The following is a 23582-nucleotide window of genomic DNA, read 5'->3' as shown; positions in this document are numbered from 1 at the left end:
AGATGTACTACTTTGAAGGCCCCCGTGTTTAATCGTGAAAACACCACCCAGAGTCCAAAATTAGTGTCAAAGAAAGAATAAAATGGTTGGTACTACAAAGCAGTGTGTTCTTGAAATAAGGTACCATGTCTAGGTCTCATTTGCCTCATCTGTAAGATGAAGATGCTGGATGAGATCAACAGTTCCTAAAATGTCATTCTTGCTACATCAAATCACTTGAGGAACACGTTTAAAATTCTGATTTTTAAAAACACCATATCATTTATACTAGCATTCAAAAAAAGAGAAATAGGTATAAATTTAACAAAATATGTACAAGATCCATATGAGGAAAACTTCAAAACTCTGATGAACAAAATCAAAGATGAACTAAATGAATGGAGAGAGATTCCACGTTTGTGAATAGAAAGACTCAATATTGTCAAGATGCCAGTTCTTCCCAACTTGATCTATAGATTCAATGCAATCCCAAACAAAACTCGAGAAAATTATTTCGTGGAGATCAACAAACTGATTCTGAAGTTTATATGGAAAAGCAAAAGACCCAAAATTGCGAACACAATATTGAAGGAGAACAACAAAGCTGGAGGACTGACGCTTCCTGACTTCAAGCCTCACTCTAAAGCTCCAGTAATCAAGACACTGTGGTACTGGCCAAAGAACAGACCAACTGATCAATGGAAAAGAATGAGGGGCTGGCCCTGTGGCTGAGCGGTTAAGTTCGCGCGCTCTGCTGCAGGCGGCCCAGTGTTTCGTTGGTTCGAATCCTGGGCGCAGACATGGCACGGCTCATCAAACCACGCTGAGGCAGCGTCCCACATGCCACAACTAGAAGGACCCACAACGAAGAATATACAACTATGTACTGGGGGGCTTTGGGGAGAAAAAAGGAAAAAAATAAAATCGTTAAAAAAAAAAAAAAACGAACGGAGAGCCCAGAAATAGATCCCCATAAATACAGTCAACTGATCTTTGACAAAAGAGCAAAGGCAATGCAATAGAGCAAAGGTGGTCTTTTCAACAGACAGTGCTAGAACAAACGGAAGTCCACATGCAAAAAAATGAATCTAAACACAGACCTTGCACCTCTCACAAAAATTAACTCAAAATGGATCACAAATGTAAAGCGTAAAATATAAAACTCCTAGAAGCTAACATAGAAGAAAACCCAGATGAGCCTGGTTATGGCAATGACTTCTTAGATACAACACCAAAGGCACAATCCACGAAACAAATAACTGATAAGCTGGACTTCATTAAAATTAAAAACTTCTGCTCTGCGAAAGACAACGTCAAGAGAATGAGAAGACAAGCTACAGACTGAGAGAAAATATTTGCAAAAGACACATCTGATAAAGGACTGTTATCCAAAATATACAAAGAACTCTTAAAACTCAACAATAAAAAAACAAACAAGCTGATTAAGAAATTAGCTAAAGACCTTAACAGACACTTCACCAAAGAAGACATTCAGATGACAAATACGTATATGAAAAGATGCTCCACATCATTTGTCACCAGGGAATGCAAATTAAACCAACAATGAGATACCACCACACACCTACTAGGAAGGCCAATATCCGAAACATTGACACCACCAAACACTGACGAGGATGTGGAGCAATAGGGACTGTCATTCACTGTTGGTGGGAATGCAAAATGGTCCAGGCACTTTGGAAGACTGATCAGCAGTTTCCTACAAAACTAAACATACTCTTACCATATGACCCAGCAATTGTGCTTCTTGGTATTTACCCAAAGGAGTTGAAAACTTAGTTCCACACAAAAACCTGCACATGAATGTTTATAGCAGCTTTATTCATAAATGCCAACTCTTGGAAACAACCAAGATGTCCTTCAGTAGGTGAACGGATACATGAACTGTGGTATATCCAGACAATGAAATAGTCAGCACTGAAAAGAAATGAATGATCAAGATATGAAAAGACACGGAGGAATCTTAAATGCATATTAATAAGCGAAAAGAAGCCAATCTGAAAAGGCTACATACCGTATGATTCTAACCATATGACATTCTGGAAAAGGCTAAACTACGGAGACAGTAAAAAGATCAGTGGTTGCCAGGGGTTGGGAAGATAAATAGCTGGAACACAGGATTTTTAGAGCAGTGAATATACTCTGTATAACAACATAGTGATAGATACATGTCATTATCCATTTGTCCAAACCCACAGGTTTGTCCAACACTAAAAGTGAACCCTAATGTAAAGTATGGACTTCGGGCGATGATGATGTGTCAATGTAGGTTCACCAATTGTAAGAAATGTACCATTCTGGTGGGGGATGTTGATAACGGAGGCGGCCAGGCATGCTTGAGTGCAGTGGGTATATGGGAAATCTCTGTATTTTCCCCTCAATTTTGCTATGAACCTAAAATGGCTCTAAAATAATAAAGTCTTAATTTTAAAAAAATTCCCAATTGCAGACCTACTGAACCAGAATCTGGGTATTTTTAACAAGCTCTTCAGGTGATTCTGATATGCAGACAGGTTGGAAATCTTTGGACTAAATAACCTTTAAGATCCCATTCTGTGTTACTAAACCATGTACTGACCTTTTTACACACTGACTGTAATTTCACAACAGCTTTGTAAGACATGTATATTACTGTCACTGTTCTAAAGATTGAGAAACTGAGGATCAGAAAAGTGACCTGCCCAAGATCACACAACTAAGTAAACAGCTGAGTCAAGAATCCAATTCAGGCGGTCCATTCTATTCCAAGTCACAATGGTTCCATATGGTTCTAGTATTATTCTATAGGATACCTAAAAAACTGCTAATTATTTTAACCTTACTTAAAAAGTGTTTTGAGACGAATGGATAAAGAAGATGTGGTACATATATACAATGGAATACTACTCAGCTGCAAAACAGAACAAAATCATTCCATTTGCAATAACGTGGATGGACCTTGAGAGAATTATGTTAAGTGAAATAAGCCAGCGAGAGAAAGATAATCTGTGTATGACTCCACTCATATGAGGAATTTAAAACTATGGACCAAGAACAGTTTAGTGGATACCAGGGGAAAGGTGGGGTGGGGGGTGGGCACAAAGGGTGAAGTGGTGCACCTACAACATGACTGACAAACATTAACGTACAACTGAAATTTCACAAGATTGTAACCTATCAATAACTCAATAAAAAAAAAAGTGTCTGTTTTGGGAAACGAGTGCTAGGGCAAAGTTCTGGAGAGGAGGGTACAGCACAGGTGGGAAGGCACGATCAGGTTCACATTACGTCACCTCAGAAGCTGCCACACACAGACAGCCAACACTTACCTTCACTGTGCCATCGTCACTGCCAGTGCAGACAAGCTGGGGGCCCCTCCTGGCCGGATAACACGAGTTCACAAAGGAAGTATGTCCCTTCAGCCTTTTAACCCTCTCGCCTGTTTCACTATCCCACACGGCCACAGTTTTATCTGTGGATGCTGAGAAGAGCATACTAGAAAGTAAGAGGAAGAACAAAAAAGAAATCAGTGACGACAGACAATAGCAATCTATCTTTCCCCCTTGCCAACATGTGCCAAACTCTTCAAGATCATGGATGTCTCGTGCTCTGACAGTTTGGCATGTGATGCTGGAACGCCTCACCCTACCTACTAAAATCCTACTGGTCCCCTAGACCCAGTTACGAGGTCCACCCTATGAACTGTGAAAGAAATTTCCTTCTGACAGTCCCCATGACATATTGTACACTGAATAAGCAGTTTTCTCAATCCTTCTCTCCTTTGTGACAGACAACACTTTATGCATAAGACGTCCTCCCACCTGAAAAGGTTTAACCCCTCCCTGCTGTGGAGGGAAGACAGACTGTGGCAACTCCAGACCCAATGGCTCCATAATTCCAACCCTTCCTTTAAAAATCAAAGCTTTCATGTTGTCTCTGAGGATGATTTCTAAGTTATAACTGATTTTAGAATGCTTTCTATACTCCAATATTAATAGGGACAATGTATACAAGGCTACGTACCAGTTGATTCAGAGAACCCTAAGATTTTAGAGATCAGAGGTGTAAAACAATGAATGTTTACTGAAATACCTAGTGGGATTCATTAACTTTGTACAACCACATTTCTATATTATCTAGTTATTCTAAAATTATGCAATCATTGAAATGCTTATGATAAACAGATACATAGGTGAATATGGTTAAGGGGAAAAAAAACAGCAGACAAGATCATACATGTAGCTCAACATATACGTAAAAACCAAACAATTTTGAGTAGGAAAAAGGCTCGAGAAAAACGTATCACAATATTAACAATGATTATCTTTGCAGTGGTAGGAATATGGGCTATTTCTTTGGGGTTTTTTTTGAGTTTCCCACAATAAATATCATTACTTTTATAATAGAAAAAGCTAATTTCTACATATAAAAATTATACTTTGTTTTGCATCTTAGAAACAAATTTGTCTGGGCTCTTGAGATTTTAGATGGCAGAGATGATGTATGCATAAATGCGCACATGGAACAATAAACAGCCCACTTGGTGTGACGATGCTAGGGTAACAAAGCAGTTGCCCAAAATGGAGTAGTTTCTGACGGCATGGCCCCTGAGAGAAAGCTCAAGGATGCCAAGAATTAGTATGAGAAGCAGCCGTCATTCGATGATGCAGAATCCTCACCTGCCATCTGTGTTATAATGCAGTTCCATCACTGCTCCGCTGTGTCCCTTCAACGTAGCATAGTTATCACAGTCACCATAGACATTCCACAGCACTGGAGGGAGACAGGGGTTCTGTGAACGTTACTAGGCAAAAGGAAACTCATTATCTGCCACGGAATGGGGACTTAGGAATGTACCACAACAGTTCTGAAATTATACTGGAACACTATTAGTTCTACCAGCTGGACCAATTCTCCTGATACTAAAACAAAAATAACACAATATTTTCACTTTTCATGTTAAAAAAATTGAGTTAATGGATATAATTTTTTAAATCTTAAGTTTTTTTCCTGTAATTTAAAAAAAGTTGACACTCACTACTACTTGTCTGCTATGAGTATAAGCAGATTGCAAAATGATGGCACTTATGGAAAACCTAGGGAGCTGCAACTGACTTGAAAGTCACACAGCAATGATTTTATACCACATTTACTTGTTCCACATGTACTAAGCACCTGTTACATGCCAGGCGCTGGGGTAAAAGGGGGTAACTGAATAGACAGTTCCTATACTGAGGGAGCTTGGTCTAGCAAGGACAGAAGTTTGGTGAGCACTATTAAGGAGCACACACAGATAGTTATTTTTCTGCTGATAAAACTGTTCCTGGTTTGTTCGATGAAATTAAGCATATCAGCAACTCAAGGATGTTCTGCAAAGGTCCCTAAGCCTTCCAGATACTTGGCCAACCAGTAAATTTAAGGATCACAGAACTAAAACATCTAAATCAAAACAGACAGTGAAGACAGATATCATCCACCCTGAGGTAGAGGGTTATAAGCACAGAGCCAAAGGACTCATTTCATCTCACAATGTGGCAAATGATGCCAGAAGAAAAAAAGTCAGATGTTTTCGTTATCTTTTCTCTTGCTTTTTTTTGTTTTCTTTTTTTTTTTGAGGAAGATTAGCCCTGAGCTAACTACTGCCAGTCCTCCTCTTTTTGCTGAGGAAGCCTGGCTCTGAGCTAACATCGTGCCCATCTTCCTCTAGTTTATACGTGGGACGCCTACCACAGCATGGCTGCCAAGCAGTGCCATGTCCGCACCCAGGATCCGAACCAGCGAACCCCGGGCCGCCGAGAAGCGGAACGTGTGAACTTAACCGCTGCGCCACCGGGCCGGCCCTTGTTTTCTTTTTTTTTGAGGAAGATCAGCCCCGAGCTAACATCCGTGCACATCTTCCTCTATTTTATTCGTGGGACGCCTACCACAGCATGGTGTTTGCCAAGTGGTGCCGTGTGCGCACCCAGGATCCGAACCGGCGAACCCCAAGCCGCTTGAGTAGCAGAATGTGCGAACTTAACCACTGTGCCACTAGGCCAGCCCCTCTCTTGCTTTTTCTAATGACCCCAAACTGATTTTTTCCACCTATTTCTCAAAAATGGGTATTCCTGACTAGTAGCTGGGAATCTGGTAGCAGATCCTAATGATGTACAGGTAGATTATCCAAGTGAGTCGTCACTCTAGCAACCCCCCTCCTTCCTTCCTATATGCTAAGGTTCTGATCAAGAGAGAGCCTCACACCTTTGGGAAAAAGTTCTCTCTTTATCAGTCCCGCTAACCCACTAAATCTGGATCTCTTTGTCTTGCTACATTAGCTCATGATTTGCCTCCATGAGGAAGATATTCCCAAACTAGAGCAACTCGCTTTCCAACTACTACCATAATTCCTTCTGTATTTACCAGATGGACCCCAAGTTTTATACCCAATACCATTCAGCATTTTCATGACCCTATTTTAGCATGTTAGCCACGTAGTTTATGATGTGACCAACTCAGACCGATACCTTCTGTGGCAGTGAAGGTTTTAAAAAATAATCACTATTGGGCAGAGGGCAGTTACTTCAAATTCAAAAACTATGGGGCTGGCCTGGTGGCGCAGCGGTTAAGTGCACATGTTCTGCTTCGGCGGCCTGGGGTTCGCTAGTTTGGATCCCAGGTGCGGACATGGCACCGCTTGGCAAGCCATGCTGTGGTAGGCGTCCCACATAGAAAGTAGAGGAAGATGGGCATGGATGTTAGCTCAGGGCCAGTCTTCCCCAGCAAAAAGAGGAGGATTGGCAGATGTTAGCTCAGGACTAATCTTCCTCAAAACAAAAACACCAAAAAAACCAAAAAGCCTTACGTATTAGTCGGTCAAATCCTGCAGACGCTAAGGTGGATCCATTGGGGTGAAACTTGCAGCAGTACACTTCCCCTTCATGTCCCGAGAGAAGCATGATTGGGGCTTGAAGGGAGGAACACCTGGGAGGGCCCTAAACAAAAGAGAGAGAAGTACAGGGTAGTCACTGCATACAGACAAAGGTGGCTGCAAAACAGGGGAGTGGGGGGTGGAGGAAGAAGACAAGGAAAACAATGATTGAACGGCTTTCTTTCAATTTAGAGAAAGACAACTCTTCTCACATAACTTACGCCTCCAATTCGACACTCTCCTACTAAAGTTTCCAGCGTGTACCTCCTCCTTCCTCACTCGGCTCCTGTCCCATAGCCAACTTTTAATTGCTCAAACAAGTTAAACTCATTTCTGCCTCAGGATCTTTGCACTGGTTCTAAGATCTTCCCTTGAAGCTTCCTGTGTTTGGCTCCTTTCAAATGTTTCCTCTCCAGAAAGTGTTTCCTGGATCATTCAAACTCAAGTGGCACCCCACTGCCCCTCTACTCCATGAACCCTACTGTATTCCCTCACAGCACTTACTGTTACTGGAAATCACCCTCCTTATGTATGTTTACACATTTTGTCTTTATTCCCTACTAGAAAAGAAGCTCTCTGAGTGCAGGGCCCCTGCCTATGTCATTCAACATTGTTTTCTGTCTCTAGCTCAATTAAAGAATGAATGATTGAACTGAGCTTTCCAACAAACCTGCAAGACACAGATTATTGGGGAAAGTAGTTTTTTTTTGGTTGGTGAGGAAGACTGGCCCTGAGCTAACACCTGTGCCCATCTTCCTCTATTTTATATGTGCGACGCCTGCCACAGCGTGGCTTGATGAGAGGTGTGTAGGTCCACACCTCAGATCTGGGCCTGCGAACCGGAGCATGTGAACTTAACCACTACACCACCAGGGTGGCCCTCTGGGGAAAGTAGTTTTGATTATGGTCTTGACACTAAGCCTAGGCTTGGGCAATTCACTGAAATCTCAGCTGATACCCTTACTTCTTAGTGGAAGAATAAATACGCCATATCAATAATCCTCAAATTTCTTCAGTAGTTTCCGGCTTACTCATTTATCAGAAAAAATACCACATGCCAGGGACTGTTCTCAGCCCTGGGAAAACAGCAGTGAACAAAATAAACAATGGAGTTCATGTTCTAGTGGGATGGAGGGAGAGAAGTAAAACCTACAGATGGTGGTATGTGCTATGGAGACAAACAAAGCAGCAATGTGAGTTAGTGAGTACGAGGTACTGCAATTTAAAATAGGGTAGTCAGGAAAGTCCTCACTGAAAAAGTGAGATGTGAGCAAAAACCTGGAGGAGCTGAGTGTGTAAACCGTGCAGACATCTGGAAGAAGAGCACTAGAGCAGAGGGAGCAGCGAATGCAAAGGCTTTGAGACAGGAGCATGGAAGCCAGTGTGACTGGAGCAGGGCGAGCCATAGAAAACTGGTAGATCAGAGAGGTAAAGGGGAAAAAAAAAAGCGTGCAAAAGAATGTAAGGATTCTGGTTTCACTCTTAGTGAAGTGGAAAGCCACTGACAGTTTTCAGCAGAGGGTAACACGATCTGATGTTTAGAAGGCTTCCTCCAGCTGCTGGATTGAGAATAGATTGACATTTAAGAGCAGAAACAGGAATACCAGTTAGGACTCTACTGCCATAATGAAACAATAATATAATAATAATATAATAATGAGGTAATAGATTCAAAGCTAAGATAGAGGTGAGAGAAGTGGTAGCAATTTTGCATATATTTTGAGGACGGTGCCAAATAGGATTTACTGACCCCTGCTTGAGTGGACACACACATTTCCTCATCTGACCCTAACAGCACAGAAGGAGAGGTGTGATCACTACCTCCATCTTACAAGAAACGTAATTAAGACCATGGACTCTGGGTTTAAAATCTGTTCCTATCACTTACTAGAAAAAGAGTTTGGTTTTCCACAATAATAACAGTTCCTTACTCTTAAGCTGTTACCAAGATTAACGGAGTTTTCACAGACAAAGCACTTGGCACACGGGCTCAATGACCGCGAGCGATTATTCAATTGTTAACAGCGCTAGTGCAGAGAAATAAAGGGAAAAGCAACTCGTCCAAAGTCCCAAAGCGAACCAGTATCACTCATTTCCTTCCTTCCTTCCTCCAACCACTCTACAAACTTTTCTGGATGTCTACCCTATGCTGGATCCTGAAAGATTTAGGATTCGAAAGCCCCGGTCCCGGTTTTGAGTTCAAGATCTTTAACTCTAATTCTAACGCCGCATCCCGGGCGGTGGAGACGGCGAAACCGGCGTCAACCCGGGAAACGGGTGCAGCCTCTGAGGGCTGTGGGCCGCTTGGACAGCATTTTTCGGCCTTAACTCCAAATAGAAATCCTCGTTCCGCCCCCACAGAGCGGAGAAAGGGCCGGCGCGGCATCGCCCGGCGCAGCGCTCCGAGAGGAAGATGAGCCGAGGACGGAAGGCCGCTTCTACTTCACTCACCGCCTGCAGCAAAGCTCCAGGAGCCGCCTGCTGCTGCCCTGCTCCGGGGCCCGACCCCGTGGCTCCCAACAGCAACTCATGCCGCTGCCGCTTGACCGGAACCAGCGGCAACTCCGGACCCTTGCGCTTCTGCTGTTCTATCATGGCGGCGGCCGCTCTCCTTAACGCCGCCACAGACCGCGCCGACACCCTCAGCCACCACACGATTGGTTCCGAGTTACTCCTTCCCCCGGCACTTCCGGCTTGGAGAAACCAATCGGCTTCCAATACCCCCTATGCTCCGCCCCCTGGACAGTCTTCTGTTATTGGTCCGCTCTCTCTGACGTCACTGGAATAGGATTTCAGGATTGGTGGATGGAGGTGGCGTCCCGCCTAGGCGCGCTGTGTCTTGTGGGTGGCAGCGCGCTGACTGGGTTGTGGCGTTTCGCGCAATGCTGCGGCCGAGGGGTCTGGAGCTGACGGAGAGTGAGTATTAGGAAGGTCGGGATGGGTGGCTGCGGAATGTGGAGGCGGCGCCTCAGCGGTGTGGTGTGAGCCTGGCCCTTCTCAGCTGAAGTTTTGTTGGCAGAGGGCAGAGGCGGGCCCCGAGGTCCTGGGTCTGGCGTGCAGTGGCCTGGGTCCCCTCTCCAGGCGAGAGCAGAGCCTGGGGGTCTCCGCGGCTGCTGGGGCCCGCGACGGCTGACTTCTTAAGCGGGCACCTGCTGTGTCCAGCCCGGTGCCGGACGCTCCCGGGGAGACAAGGCCTGGATCCTCTCTGAGTGAGGAGACCGGCTTGTTTCTGCCGCTGATTCTGCAGCCTTTTACTAGGGCCTGCTCTATGTCCCCGAGAGAGACAGGGACGAAGGAAACGTCCGACTCTGGCTTCTCCAGAGCACGGTCTTATTGAGAAATTTGCACTTCTACCTGTGAACGAGGCCTTCTCTTTAATCGTCCTGTTGCTGTTTACCGTGCAAAGCGTTGAGGATGCATTATGAACCAAACATGGGCCCTGACCTCAGGGGCTCGAGTGTGGCGGGGAGAAGACATGTTAAACCATGATCCCACTAAGAAACGTAAAATAAGTGCTATCCAGGAGAGGTACCTGAGGCTATGAGTGCCTGAAAGAAGACGGAAGGCAGCTCTGAGGAAAAGACGCCTGAACTGGTACCTGAAGGGAGAATTCTAATTAGTTGAGTGAAGAGAGGAAGGCAGAATATTCCACATAGAATAGCCTGTGCAGAGGCCCTGTGGCAAATGGGAGGAAAAAGACTGAAAAGCTCAAAGAGGCCATTGTGACCAGTACAAAGAGGATGAAGGGGAGTGTGGTACACCATGAAGGTGGAGGCGGGTGGAGGTCAGACCCTGCAGGACTTTGTAGCTTTTACTTTAAGACTGATGGGAAACCACTGAGGGTTTTTTCCTTTTTTCTGTTTGACGGGGAAGGAGTGTGTGATGGAGGAGGTGGCTTGATCCCTCAGGCTCAGTAGTGTGAACTGATCTGAAGAGAGTTAGATGTAGATAGGACACTTAGGTGAGCGTTGTTGTTGTCGCCGTGGACTGAGGTATGGGTGGAACAAACTGCAGGGAAATGACCAGATTCTAGAGATATGTAGGAGGTAAAATCGGTAGGACTTGGTGATGGGTTGGATGCAGGGCGTGAAAAGAGAGGAATCAAAGGTAACTCCTAGGTTTCTGGCTTATGCAACCGAGTAGTTCTTTTTTTGGCAGGGGAAGGGAGAGGTCATTCGTGACATCCAGGAGGCAATTTGAATTATGGCTTTGGAACGCAGAGATTTTTGTTGGAAGTAGAAATTTGAGAGTAATTTGCATATAGGTGATAACTGAGCCATAAGTGTGGGTAAGAGCACGTAAGTTGGAACCTTGAGTAGTTCCAACGTTTAATGCCCAAGAACAGGAGGATGAGCCTACAAGAGAAACAGAAGAAAGAGCTAGAGAGGCCCCCCGGAGGAACGTTGTGAGGAAGACTGGGCCACTAATTTGGCATTTGAGTCTCCTGTCTTCTGACCTGTCCAGCATATTGTGTGGAACTCAGTTCCTTCTCCTACATTCTTTAGATCAGAATGCTTTCTTCCTTCTTTCTCTGTGTTTGGCACATAGTAAGGCTCTGTTCACTCATTTGAGAAAACTTTGGGTACCTGCTGTATACTAGGCACTGGAAACACAAAACCAAATAAGAAATGGTCCTTGGTTATGTGTGTGAATGAATGAATCCAGACCCTGCTCATCGCAGCCACCTCCATGTTGATGCCCTTCTGATTACTCCTCATTGGAATCTCTAATATTGGGACCCAGTTAGTGTTAGAGCTGTACTCTGCAAAATTTGGGTGTGGATTGCGACTTCTTTTTGAGGCAGTGTAGAATAGTGGTTGAGAATACAGGCCCTGGAGTCATTATTCTGCCTTTGCTCATACCCCAGTATTTTCACCTATCAACTGATTCTCCCCTCAATTCTTTTTTTTTTTTTTAGGAAGATTAACCCTGAGCTAACTACTGCCAATCCTCCTCTTTTTGCTGAGGAAGACTAGCCCTGAGCTAACATCCGTGCCCATCTTCCGTGCCCACTTTATACGTGGGAAGCCTATCACAGCATGGCTTTTGCCAAGCGGTGCCATGTCCGCACCTGGGATCCAAACCGGCAAACTTCGTGCTGCTGAGAAGCAGAACGTGCGCACTTAACCACTGTGCCACCGGGCTGGCCCTCTCCCCTCAATTCTTATACCTGGGTTAAAGATAAATTAAAATCCCTTTACTCTCAGAGTTCTATCCAATTAGTACTATGAAGTAATAACAACAGGTCTAAATCCAAACAAACAAAAGCAGCAATAAAAGCAAAGAAAATCTTGGCCAGATCAGTAAGGTGACACATGAAATGAAACTCCAAAGAGGCTATAAAGTATCTTACCAATTTAATCTTGTTCTCTGAACTTCTCATTGCTCGAGAGGAGGGAGGACATGGTGTGGTTATGTTTTTTCCTAATTGTATGCACTTTTTAAAAAAAAAACTTTGAAGCAACCGCAAAATTATGGCGGTATAGTACAAATAATATTTTTTTATGAATCATTTGAGAGTCCAGTTGCTGACCTGATGCCCATCACCCCTGAATAGTTTTCCTACAAACGAGGACATTCTGTATAAGCACAATATGACTACTGAAGTCAGGAAGTTAACAGTGCATCCCTGCCTCTAATAGAACCCTAGAACCCACCATAGAACCCTAGGTTTCTGTGGAACAACATTTGAAAAAAAATTTTAAATCCCTTTTTAGAAAGTGGCAACCCTTTACTTTCCTGAAATTGTAAACCTGTTACTGTGGTATTTCAGGCTTTCCCTCAAAAATGCATATCAGTTTCCTTCTTGAAGAATTGCATAGGGCTTCTCAGGCTGCTGTTCTACAGAAGGAGCACAGGAGAGCCCTAAACATAGCTGTTCGTACTCTTATCACAGCAGAAATCTGTAAGAAACAACTTAAGATTGTTTCCGCTTTTATTGCTCTTTCCATGACCTTTGTGTAGAGAGGAACAAGTGGCAGACTAAGATGTTTGAGCCCAATTTAGATGTCCTAGCCGCTGATGCCTCTGTGGATGCTGTACCTCACTAGTGCTCCAAGAGTTGGTGGGATAATTAAGGTGTCTTGATAGAGCCATTGGCCTCAGATTAATAACCTCTGTTCTGGGATGGTTTTTTGAGGTGAAGGGTGCTGGGCAGCAGGAAGGGAAGGACTAGAGATGAGACTGTGTAGCTGGGACATGGAAGAGGCAGGATCCAACCAGGCTGTGATACTTGGATTTAAGCTGTTTATCAGCCATTTCTCAAGAACTGACAAACATGCATCCACTCTCTCTATGTGCTATTAGTAAAGTAATAAAACCACCTCTGGCTGACCTAAGCAGAAAAGGGCAAGTTTATCATACAGTACAAAGTTGTCCTGTGGAACTCAAGGATGGGGATGTTCCTGGGCCTTGGGATGGTACTAGAACTAAGCTCCAGAAGGCTGACAGACTTTTCATTCATTTCTGTTTCAAGTGAGGCGGTTCGGTTCATGGATGCTCATTGTAAGTCAGGAAGACTTTCCACAAGTAGGACCTGTAGTCATCATCTGAAAGTGAGGGAGTGTGCTGGGGGCTGAGGAGAGAAGAAAGTATTTGCTTATGATAACCCAAGGACAATAGAGTTTCAAGTCGTATAGCTGTCAGGTATAATTGGGAGGAAAAAGAGCACTGAGAGCAGCACCATTCGATTTATCTTTATGTAGCAGTGATTTATCCAGCAGAGTAAACGAGCATGATTAAGAGCTACTAGATTGGTAGTTTCCTCTCTGGATAAAACCAGAAGGCTGAGTGAGAGTATCTCCAAGGTCCCTTCTGACTGGATCCAGCGCTCTAAGACTTGCTACTCGGACAGCAACAGCATCACCTGGGAGCTTGTTAAAAATGTACAATCTCAGGTACCACCTCAGACCTGCTGAACTGCAATCTGCATTTTAACATGATTCATAAATAGTTAAATAAACTTGATGCATCCAACAATGGATTGTTTTGTAGGCGTTAAAGGGGTGTGTGTGTGTATGAATTGCTAAAACATATTAAGTAAGAAAATGACTTATTAATGATTAATTAGTGATTTTATGATTCCACTAAAAAAAACACTTCAACATATAAAAAAGTCAGAGCACATAAATAACATTGAATTGTGGATGATTTTCTTTTCATCGTTAATGTATTGTCTGAACTTTTAAAATGAGCATGTGCGTTTTTAATTTTACCAGGAAAAAAAAGTAAGCTATTTTCTTTCTTTTTGAAATCTTTTCAGGTTTAACGCCTAGCATAGTGGTTAAAAGTGTGGACTCTGGTGTTAACCAGAGTTTGCCTTTACCATTTGCTGGCTTTTTGAAATAGGCGTAGTAATTTGACCTCTGGAAGCCTTGGTTTTCTCATCTATAAAGTACGATAATAATAGAACCTACATCTTGAGAGTTTTGAGGAATAAATGAGATATTGAATGTCCAGTGCCTGGACATAGTATGTGCTTGATTAAGGTTAACTCTTATTACTATTATTATTCCCCTTTTTAGAATCCATTCACATACACACATACACGCCCCAAAGCCTTCCCTTGGCAAAAGAATAGCAATAATAGCAATTAAAAACAAACAAACAAAACAGTAGACTAATGGGTAAGTATCAAAGTGAAAAGAAATAAGATCAAGGCTTCCAAAACTTCCACAATTAGAGTGGACAAGAGACACTTGGATAAGAGTACATGGCATTAAATCTAATGGTATTATTCTGCAGAGACTAGCTGCGGATTGTCTGCACATTTCTTCTTTAATGCAGATGTCTCTCAAATTGTTGTCTGTCTTATTTCTTTGTGACAGGACACTTGAATTAGCTTTAGCAGAAGAGAAATGGAGGAGCCATAGAACATTAAGGATGAATTCAGGAAGACCCGAGACCATGGAGAACCTGCCTGCTCTCTACACTATTTTCCAAGGAGAGGTATATTCTTTCAGCTTTGAAAATCTGCCATTTATGTTAAGCATAGATTAGGGGTGAAAAGCAGTTGGGTTTGAGCTCCTGTCTGCTTGAGAATATCTTGGGCATTACAGTTTAAATGGGAAGGGCTCGTGGAGTGTCTGGCTACCACATGTGCCTCCTCTAAGCTCCAGACTTCTAATTGCATCCTTGGCATCTTCATTTGGATACCTTACAGCATCTCTAATTTATTTATTTATTTATTTATTTATTATTTATTTATTTTTTCCTTTTTCTCCTCAAAGCCCCTCGGTACATAGTTGTATATTCTTTGTTGTGGGTCCTTCTAGTTGTGGCATGTGGGACGCTGCCACAGCGTGGTTTGATGAGCAGTGCCATGTCCGCGCCCACGATTTGAACCAACGAAACACTGGGCCGCCTGCAGCCTGAGCGCACGAACTTAACCACTCGGCCATGGGGCCAGCCCCTCTAATTTATGTTTTAAACTAAATTTTTGGTTTTCTCACCAATTCTCTTCTTCTTCTGGTCTTTTCCATCTTAGCAAATGGAACCACTATCCATTCAAGTACCCATGCTAGAACTGGGCATCATCCTTGATCTGTCCTCTTGATTTGATCTTGATTTTCCCTCCCACTTTGGTCCGTTTCTACCTTTTAAGTATATCACTAGTCTGAATACTTCTTTATACTTCTTTATCCCCGTTAGTTTAAGCTCTTCATCTCTTGCCTGGCCCTGACTGGGCTTTCTACTTCTGTTGTAGCCCCTTTCCACTCTGTTCTTCACATTGTAGCCAGAATGCCATTTGAAAACAGGTTGGACTGTGCTGCTTTCTCACAGCTCCTCTAGGCTTTTCACTGTATTTGAATGCATCCAAACTCATTTTCATGACCCTTACATGGCTTGGCCTCTGCTTACCCTGACAATGATGTTTTGTTCTACTCTACTCATACTCCAGCCACATCGGTCTCCTTACAGCTCTGAACATTCTAAGCTTGCTTCCTTCTCAGGACTTTCACACATGCAGAGTTGCTGCTAACTACCCCACTCTCCCACCACTTCTCTTTATCTTTTGTGTCTCAGCCCTAATGTCATCTCCTCTGTGATCTTCTTCCCACCATAAGTAAATAGGCTCACCCTGTATTTATTTGTGAACTTGTTTAATATCTGTCTTCTTCACAAGACTCTAAGCTCCATGAGGACAGAACCCTGTGTGTTTTATTCACTGGTGTATGTCTCAATCCCGGGGAGGAGGGTAGAAAATAATAGGTACTCATTCCATCTTTGATGACTGTGTGAATGATCAACCTTTGAAGGAGAAGGATTGTATTTGTTTAGAGAGCAGAGGCTTTGGGACCGGACAAAACCTGGATTCCAGTCCTAGCTCTTTTGCTTACTGACTGTGTGATTCTTGAGACCGTCACTTAATCTCTTTGAGCCTCAGTTTTCTCATTTGTTAGGTGGAGATACTAACTGCTTCCATGGGATTGCCATGATAGTTAAATAAGCTATCATCTATAAAAAGACAATGCCCGAGACATGGTAGGAATTCCTTAATATTATCTCCCTCTTCTTGAAGCAAAACTAAAGCCAAAAAATTGTTTTCAGCATCTTTAGGAGTGCAGGTAGTATTTTAGCTCTATCTTTCTTATGGCATTCGTACTTGCTTTACAGTTGACAAAAGTTTCATCTTCTAATCATTTGAGGCTTTTGAGGACAGACTTTGTAACTGTCAGTCGGTTATAGATAATCGTGACTCGACTTCTGTTAAGTCGATCCCAACTGGTAACATAACAGTTAAGATACAAAGGGTAACTTTCTAACAAATAACAAACAGTTCTGCTCTTGAAGCCTCTGTCTTCTTTTTTCAAGGCCCGTGGAATCCCCACAGGTCAGTGAAGTACCAGGGCTCAGAAAGAAGTAGCAGTGCTGAAGATGAAGTTGATCTTTCTGATCGTGAAGCCTTCACCTGTCAGGTGTCGCACGAAGGAAAGACAAGCATGCTCTGCCCTCCACAGACTCACTCAGAGTTCTAAAGTGACTCCTGACCTACAGCTTCTTCTTAAATAAGGGGGAGCTTAAGTTAGTGTAGGTTTTATATTTTGCTGTCGAAGATGGCTGGGCTAGGGGAGTGTTCAGAGAGAACTTTATAGTTCTAGCGTAGTATTCAGGAGCACATTTTGAAACATCATTTAGAAGTGAGTGGCCCCGTGGCTGAGTGGTTGAGTTCGCGTGCTCCGCTTTGGCTGCCCAGGGTTTCACTGGTTCGGATCCTGGGCGTGGACATGGCACGGCTCATTAGGCCATGTTGAGGCGGCATCCCACATGCCACAACTAGAAGGACCCACAACTAAAATATGTACAACTGTATACTGGGGGGATCTGGGGAGAAAAAGCAGAAAAAAAAAAAAAGATTGGCAACAGTTGTTAGCTCAGGTGCCAATCTTTTAAAAAAAAAAAACTGGTGACTAGAATTAGGGAAATAGAAATTTCCTGATAAATTGCAAAGAAGAAATTTTTTCAAAATATTCATCTAACAAACATTTAATGAGTGCCTAATATTTACAAGTAAGACTCAGTTACATTAAAATTCAAAAATAATTTTGTAAGCCTAATTGTATGTCAGCATTGTCATGCATTCTGTGTCATTGACTCTCTTCAAAGAAACTGTTACTCTCATTTTATGGATAAGGAAACTCTTCTGAAAAGATAGGTAATTGCCCAGTGGTTAATAAATGGCAAAACAGGGATTTTAAATCAAGTCCTCTCTCCAAGTCTACTTTCTTCTAAACTGTACCTGGGATTGTCCAGCTGTATGTAAACGCATGGAGGAACCAAAAGACCTGTAAGAACTCTTTTGACTGAATTGAGGTATAGGAGGAAGGTAGATCTGGTTGTTCCCCAGTCATTGTTCTTCAATTATGGCATTTATCACAGTCTGTTGTGTACTCTTGTTATTTGTATAAGTGCCTGTCTCCTCCACTAGATAGTGAGTTACTAAGGAGGGCAGAAGCCATGCTTTGTCTCAAGTATCTTGGTAACTACTTGAAATTCATTTAAAAATAGGCTGGGCATCTCTTTTTTTAAGTTGTTTTTATTTCACAGTACCTGACTTGGTATCTTGCAAATAGGTGCTCAGTAAATGTTTGAATGAAGTTGAACCCAAGCCTCTTAGGACGAATTGTCCTTCCAGAAACTGGTGGCACAGCCCATACCTAGCACTTCTTCTCTTAGCAGGCTTGGCAGGACTGAGGGGCCCAGTGACCGAATAGCTGAGAAGCCAGTATTCATCCTTCTCTCATCCTCTGAGAGGCGTTTAGGTGCTGGAGTCGGTTAAGCATGGTAGTGGTACAAGCACAGCACTGCGAGTTGGGATTTCGCTCAGCCCAGCCTTAGCCGAAGAAATGCTGAGGGGAGATTGGTGTTGCTAAGGTGGAAATGGCCTTGGAATAGAAGTCAAAAACTTCCATTCTAGCCATGCTACTTTCTAACTTTGTGATTTGGGACAGGTGACTTAGGTCTTTGAGCCTCCAGTTTCTCACTTACGTTATGTGGGTACCTGGTTTCAAGGCCGCTGCAACCTCTAATCTGAAGATGGTAAATTCATTTTGCCCAAACCCTGAGTTCAGTTGAGATAATTACTGAATTTTTTCCCCTGAGCTATTTGACTAATTATTCTTGGGACACCAGGCAGACTGTGTGATCATCTGCAGCAGGTGCCATTCTGTTAATTTCAACTCTGACTGCACCCTAGGAGACACAGCGATGGAAACACCTGGTGCTGGAAATAGGCACGAATGCCTTTTCCTAACTGAACAGTTGCATGCATCCATTCTGGAGCACATTAACCTTTCCTTTTGGGAGAGGCCAAATTAAGATCTGTTATGATATTTCCTCAAAAGATTCTAATGTGACAGTGGAGCATCAGGATTGAGAAGTGAGATTGTCTTAATTTACACCAGCAAGGTGATTTGGGCTCCAACTTCCAGATGCTACTTTTAACTTTGGTAGATAATTGTGCCCTTTAATAATGTTATTATACAATATGAGACATCTCAACCCTCTCTCTAGAACCCTGGAGCAAAAGCCAAAGTGTCTTTAGTTTGTCCAGAAAGAAAGGATTTGCTTTTATTGTAATTAGAAGTTTAAAGTCTTTTCTTCTTTATCCGTGTGGCCCTGTTTTACAGAGAACAACTTGCTTTGTGAACTTGGGTAAGCACTTCGTGTCTCTGGTCTTCACTCTCCTCATTTGAAAAATGGCAGGATTGGACTGGTTACTCTCTAAAGTCCTTCCTCCAGTTCCCCCTTGCCTTGATTTTAAGTACTAGTATCTGCCTGATTGTACTGTTTCTTTAGGACTGCCTGGTCTATACCCCAGCATAGCATATTCATCAGTGTAAAACAGGATTTTTGAACTTTTGGGTCTTAACCCATTGTTAATGCTGTATCTTGGAGAGTTAGTTCAAGTGCCATTAAAAAAATGAGAAGAATGGAAGTTTTTATCTATTCCCATCCTAACATTGAAGTGAGTAATGATGATACTTAGTGAAGTAGGAGGCATTGGACTAGGACTGATGGGATCGAGGTTCTTTGCCTAGCTTGTATCTAAGTTAGTTGCGTGCCTTTCCACTAGTTACTAACCTTTTTCTGCTTCAGTATCTTGGACTGTAAATTATTAAAAAGCTGCAATTTTCTGAATGCACATTAGGTGCCAGATACCAGTGCGAGGTACTATATGCACATCATTTATTATCTGTAGCAGCAAAGTGAACACAAATGGGAACTTAGGCCCTGAAAGGCAAGTTGTGTTCAAGATTCCACAGATAAGAAGTGTCGGAGCTGGGAGTAGAAGCCACAGTTTTCCCTCCAAATCCTGTGCTCTTTCTGTACCTATACTATTCCACCTTATCTGCAACATGGGGACCTACTGTATATACTTCCGTATATACTTATCATATATCCATATATATACATAAGTATATACCCATATGTACTTCCGAAGGTTGTTGCCAGGAGCAGATAAGATGTCAAATGTCACATTGGGTTTTTTTTTGAGGAAGGTTAGTCCTGAGCTATCATCTGCTGCCAATCCTCCTCTTTTTGCTGAGGAAGACTGGCCTTGAGCTAACATCCGTGTCCATCTTCCTCTACTTTATATGTGGGATGCCTACCACAGCATGGCTTGCCAAGCGGTGCCATGCCCACACCCGGGATCTGAACTGGCGAACCCTGGGCCGCCGAAGCTGAACATGTGCACTTAACCCCTGTGCCAGTGGGCTGGCCCCACACATTGCATTTTTTTACAATTTTTTTTTTAAAGATTGGCTCCTGAGCTAACATCTGTTGCCTGTCTTCTTTTTTGTTTTTCTTCTTCTTCTCCCCAAACCCCCCCAGTACATAGTTGTATATTCTAGCTGTAGGTCCCTCTAGTTGTGCTATATGGGACTCTGCCTCAGCATGGCCTGATGAACGATGCCGTGTCCGCACCCAGGATCCGAACCGGGGAACCCCGGGCCACCAAAGTGGAGTGTGTGAACTTAACCACTCAGCCATGGGGCCAGCCTCTGTCACGTTGCTTTTGGCTGTTAGGATTGTATAGTTAAAGGGAACCCATGAGCAGCTCTAGTGTAGCTAAGACTCACTGCTTTCAAATCCCAGCTCTGCTACTTACTAGCTTTGAACATTGGGTGAGTTATTTAGTCATCAGTTTTGTCATCTATCGAATGAGTATAAGAATAGTGCCAACATCATATGGTGTCAGGAGATTATGTAAAGCTCTTGAAGAGGGTTTTGCGTGTCGTGAGTGTTCAGTATATGTTAATGAATAGCAGTGTGGTAGGGATTGTCTTATTCAGTCCCCTTGTTTTCGTTATGGTGAAGCTGAAACAGTGATTGCCTCTGTTAGATTAGATGAAACAACTAATTCAAGTTACTGAAGAAAATAACGTTTATATGTTTAAGACTGTAATGAATATTTTATAAGTAATAATGAATTGAGTGATAAATATAGAATGCAGTGGCAACTTTGATCCCGATCCATGGGTTGGGGGTGGGCTAGAGGATGGATGAGAGGGAGAGGTGGTCTGGGATAGTGATTTATCTTGAGGGTTCTGGGCCTTTCATTGCTATTAGATATTTCATAGATGCATCAAGCCTCTCACTTCTCCATCTGAGGTCAGCTCTGCAAAAGACCTGGGGGCAACCCTTTTTCTCTCTAATCATATCTTTTCAGGTTCTGTCAGATGTCTGTGTGTGGGCTTTTTCTCTAATTGTCTTGATAAAACCCAAGACAGGTTTGGAGTGAAATAGAGCAGGCTGTATGGTTTGGTTTGATTTGAAGTTTAGGAAAAAGGGATGTCCTACATGATCCATTGCACAGTATTAAAGTTCTCTGTATTGGGATTGGAGGCCGCAGTCCCAGCTAATATAAAGTGTAATTTTATTTCCTGATTTTCTGCTGTTTATTTCTTTTCTTCATATACCTCCTTTGGAAATCCCCAAGGTGTGGGATTTGGGCATTCCTAGGTACTGTCATAGCATCTGACGACAGTGCTATCTCACCAGTGTTTTTAATGTGTTCACACATACCTGTCAGTCTAAATTTCAAAAAGAACAGAAAGAATGTTTGACAGAACATCACTTTTAGTCAGTTTTGCAGTAGACAGAGGCAGTCAGTACCAAGTAGAAATTCAGGGAGACTAGGTTAAATGCTACACAGGAGAGATTCTCATTTGTGTGACGTTGATTCTTTTTTTGTTTGTTTTTATAGGTTGCTATGGTGACAGACTATGGAGCCTTTATCAAAATCCCAGGCTGTCGGAAGCAAGGTGGGAGCCTATAACTTGAAATTCAGCCCTGCCATTCCGCTCTCTGCTGTTACTCCCACCACATCCCAATTATAAGCTCTACATTTTTCAGACAGTAGTTTGTTCTTGTTTTTGTTTTTAGTGTGGAGATATAAATACAGGCAAATGATAACAGTTCATTTTTAGCAGATCTTAACTCAGAAGAATGGTGCTCTCTGACTTGGGGGGAGGCCTGGGGTATAGCCACTTAGGCTCACTTCTGGAATCAGCTCTTACCTAAATTCCACCCTAGGCAAGTCCCAAATCTTAGGATTTTGGGGGAGGACAACTACTTACTCTGAGGTTGACATTGTGAGTTTTCTAGTATATAGCACATGGAATGGAAATAGTATTGTAGCCACTACAAATATATGTTGTATATATAATGCTTTAAATTTTCTTTGTAATTGGATCGGCATTTGTAGAACATTTTTGGAGAATCTCTTTCACATCTATGATCTTATTTGTTTCTTAAACAATGGTGCTAAGTAGAAAAGGCAAGTTCCACAGACTGATGGCTCACTCAGAGTGATTTAGCTAGGTAATGGCACAGCCAGGACTAGAACCCAAGCCTCCTAATGCCTAGCCAAGTGGGCTTTCTGCTATATCACACTGCTAGTAGATCCAGAGACTCAACTTGCTAAGTCCTTGTGCTAAAATAAAGATTTATTAAAGATGGTAATGGAGGGCTGGCCTGGTGCACAGCAGTTAAGTTCGGACATCCTGCTTTGGCATCCCAGGGTTCACCAGTTCGGATCCCGGCACTGCTTGGCAAGCCATGCTGTGGTAGGTGTCCCACATATAAAGTAGAGGAAGATGGGCATGGATGTTAGCTCAGGGCCAGTCTTCCTCAGCAAAAAAAGAGGAGGATTGGCAGCAGATGTTAGCTCTGGGCTAATCTTCCTCCAAAAAAAAAATTCAGGGGCCGGCCTGGTGGCATAGCAGTTAAGTTTGCACACTTTGCCTTGGTGGCTTGGGGTTCACCAGTTCAGAGCCTGGGTTGGGACCTACCCGCCACTTATCAAGCAGCCATGCTGTGGCAGGCGTCCCACATATGAAGTAGAGGAAGATGGGTACAGATGTTAGCTCAGGGCCAGTCTTCCTCAGCAAAAAGGATGATTGGCAGCAGATGTTAGCTCAGAGCAAATCTTCCTCAAAAAAAACAACAGCTAACCTTTGGCTAATAAAGCCATATCTCTAGCATTGGAGACTACTGTGCTGCAAATCGCATCTTGGCATTAGAAATGGCTTACCGGTAGTTTCCAGCCAGCAGTCAGCAATAATAAAGTTTCTCATTTTTTGTTGGCTAGGGTTTAATGAGGTGGAACTCCTCCCCATCCCTATAGGCGTGCCCCTCAGACAGATAGTCTTGTTAGTGTACTTGCCATAGCTGCCAGTACCTGAAGATCCCATCCTCACTTGAGCATTTGTGTGACACTGGGGATTAAAGGCCTGCCACCTTCCAGCAGTCAGTCTTCAACTCACTCATGTCCGTACCCTGTCAGGTGATGCCTCTGACTGTGGCTGGCAGCTTCCAGAGAATCTGTCTGACAGCTGTGCTGAGACGAACCTCAGAGGGGGAGCTCAGGGAGCCAAACAATTCGGAGGAAACTGAGTTCTAATCCTGGGCTCTTCCGTAGGTTTATTGGATAACTTAAGCAGTTAACTTTCCTACACTGTATTTTAGCTTCTCTGTCCTTAAAGGGGGAAGATTATTAAGTCCCATCCTGAAAGGACTGACTTAGGAAATAACTGGTCTCCAGATTTTAACATCTTTGATTCAGGAAGGTAGACTCTAATTTGAGTTATTTTTCTCAGATTTCTGTTCTCAGAATTCTTTAACCACTACTGAGTTGAAGACTTCTTCTAAGTATTCAGATTTAAACTAGATTTTCTTTCCCCTCTCATGGTGT

General features: G+C 43.0%; 2 protein-coding genes across 6 annotated transcripts in view; one reads left to right on the top strand and one right to left on the bottom strand.

Moving 5' to 3' along the window:
* SNRNP40 (small nuclear ribonucleoprotein U5 subunit 40) overlaps positions 1 to 9562 on the bottom strand; it is a 32663-nt gene extending 23101 nt beyond the window's left edge. Inside the window, exons 1-4 of the mRNA XM_014837965.3 lie at positions 9335 to 9562; positions 6818 to 6947; positions 4656 to 4749; positions 3306 to 3471 (exon numbers count right to left, since the gene is read on the bottom strand). Coding sequence (XP_014693451.1) covers positions 3306 to 3471; positions 4656 to 4749; positions 6818 to 6947; positions 9335 to 9478 — 534 coding nt within the window. The 5' untranslated portion in view covers positions 9479 to 9562. The remainder of the gene's footprint in view (positions 1 to 3305; positions 3472 to 4655; positions 4750 to 6817; positions 6948 to 9334) is intronic.
* Positions 9563 to 9664: 102 nt separating this feature from the next.
* ZCCHC17 (zinc finger CCHC-type containing 17) overlaps positions 9665 to 23582 on the top strand; it is a 45388-nt gene continuing 31470 nt past the window's right edge. For all 5 annotated transcript variants that reach the window (XR_006527742.2, XM_014837960.3, XM_014837961.3 and 2 more), the window contains exons 1-3: positions 9665 to 9799; positions 14710 to 14830; positions 21594 to 21651. Coding sequence is in view for 4 of the 5 variants with exons in the window: in XM_014837960.3 (XP_014693446.1) it covers positions 14765 to 14830; positions 21594 to 21651 (124 nt within the window). In the remaining variant the exon portion in view is untranslated. The remainder of the gene's footprint in view (positions 9800 to 14709; positions 14831 to 21593; positions 21652 to 23582) is intronic.

Source organism: Equus asinus, chromosome 5 (assembly GCF_041296235.1).
Source record: "Equus asinus isolate D_3611 breed Donkey chromosome 5, EquAss-T2T_v2, whole genome shotgun sequence".
NCBI classification, from domain to species: Eukaryota; Metazoa; Chordata; class Mammalia; order Perissodactyla; family Equidae; genus Equus; species Equus asinus.
This window is presented reverse-complemented; position numbering and strand designations above follow the sequence as displayed.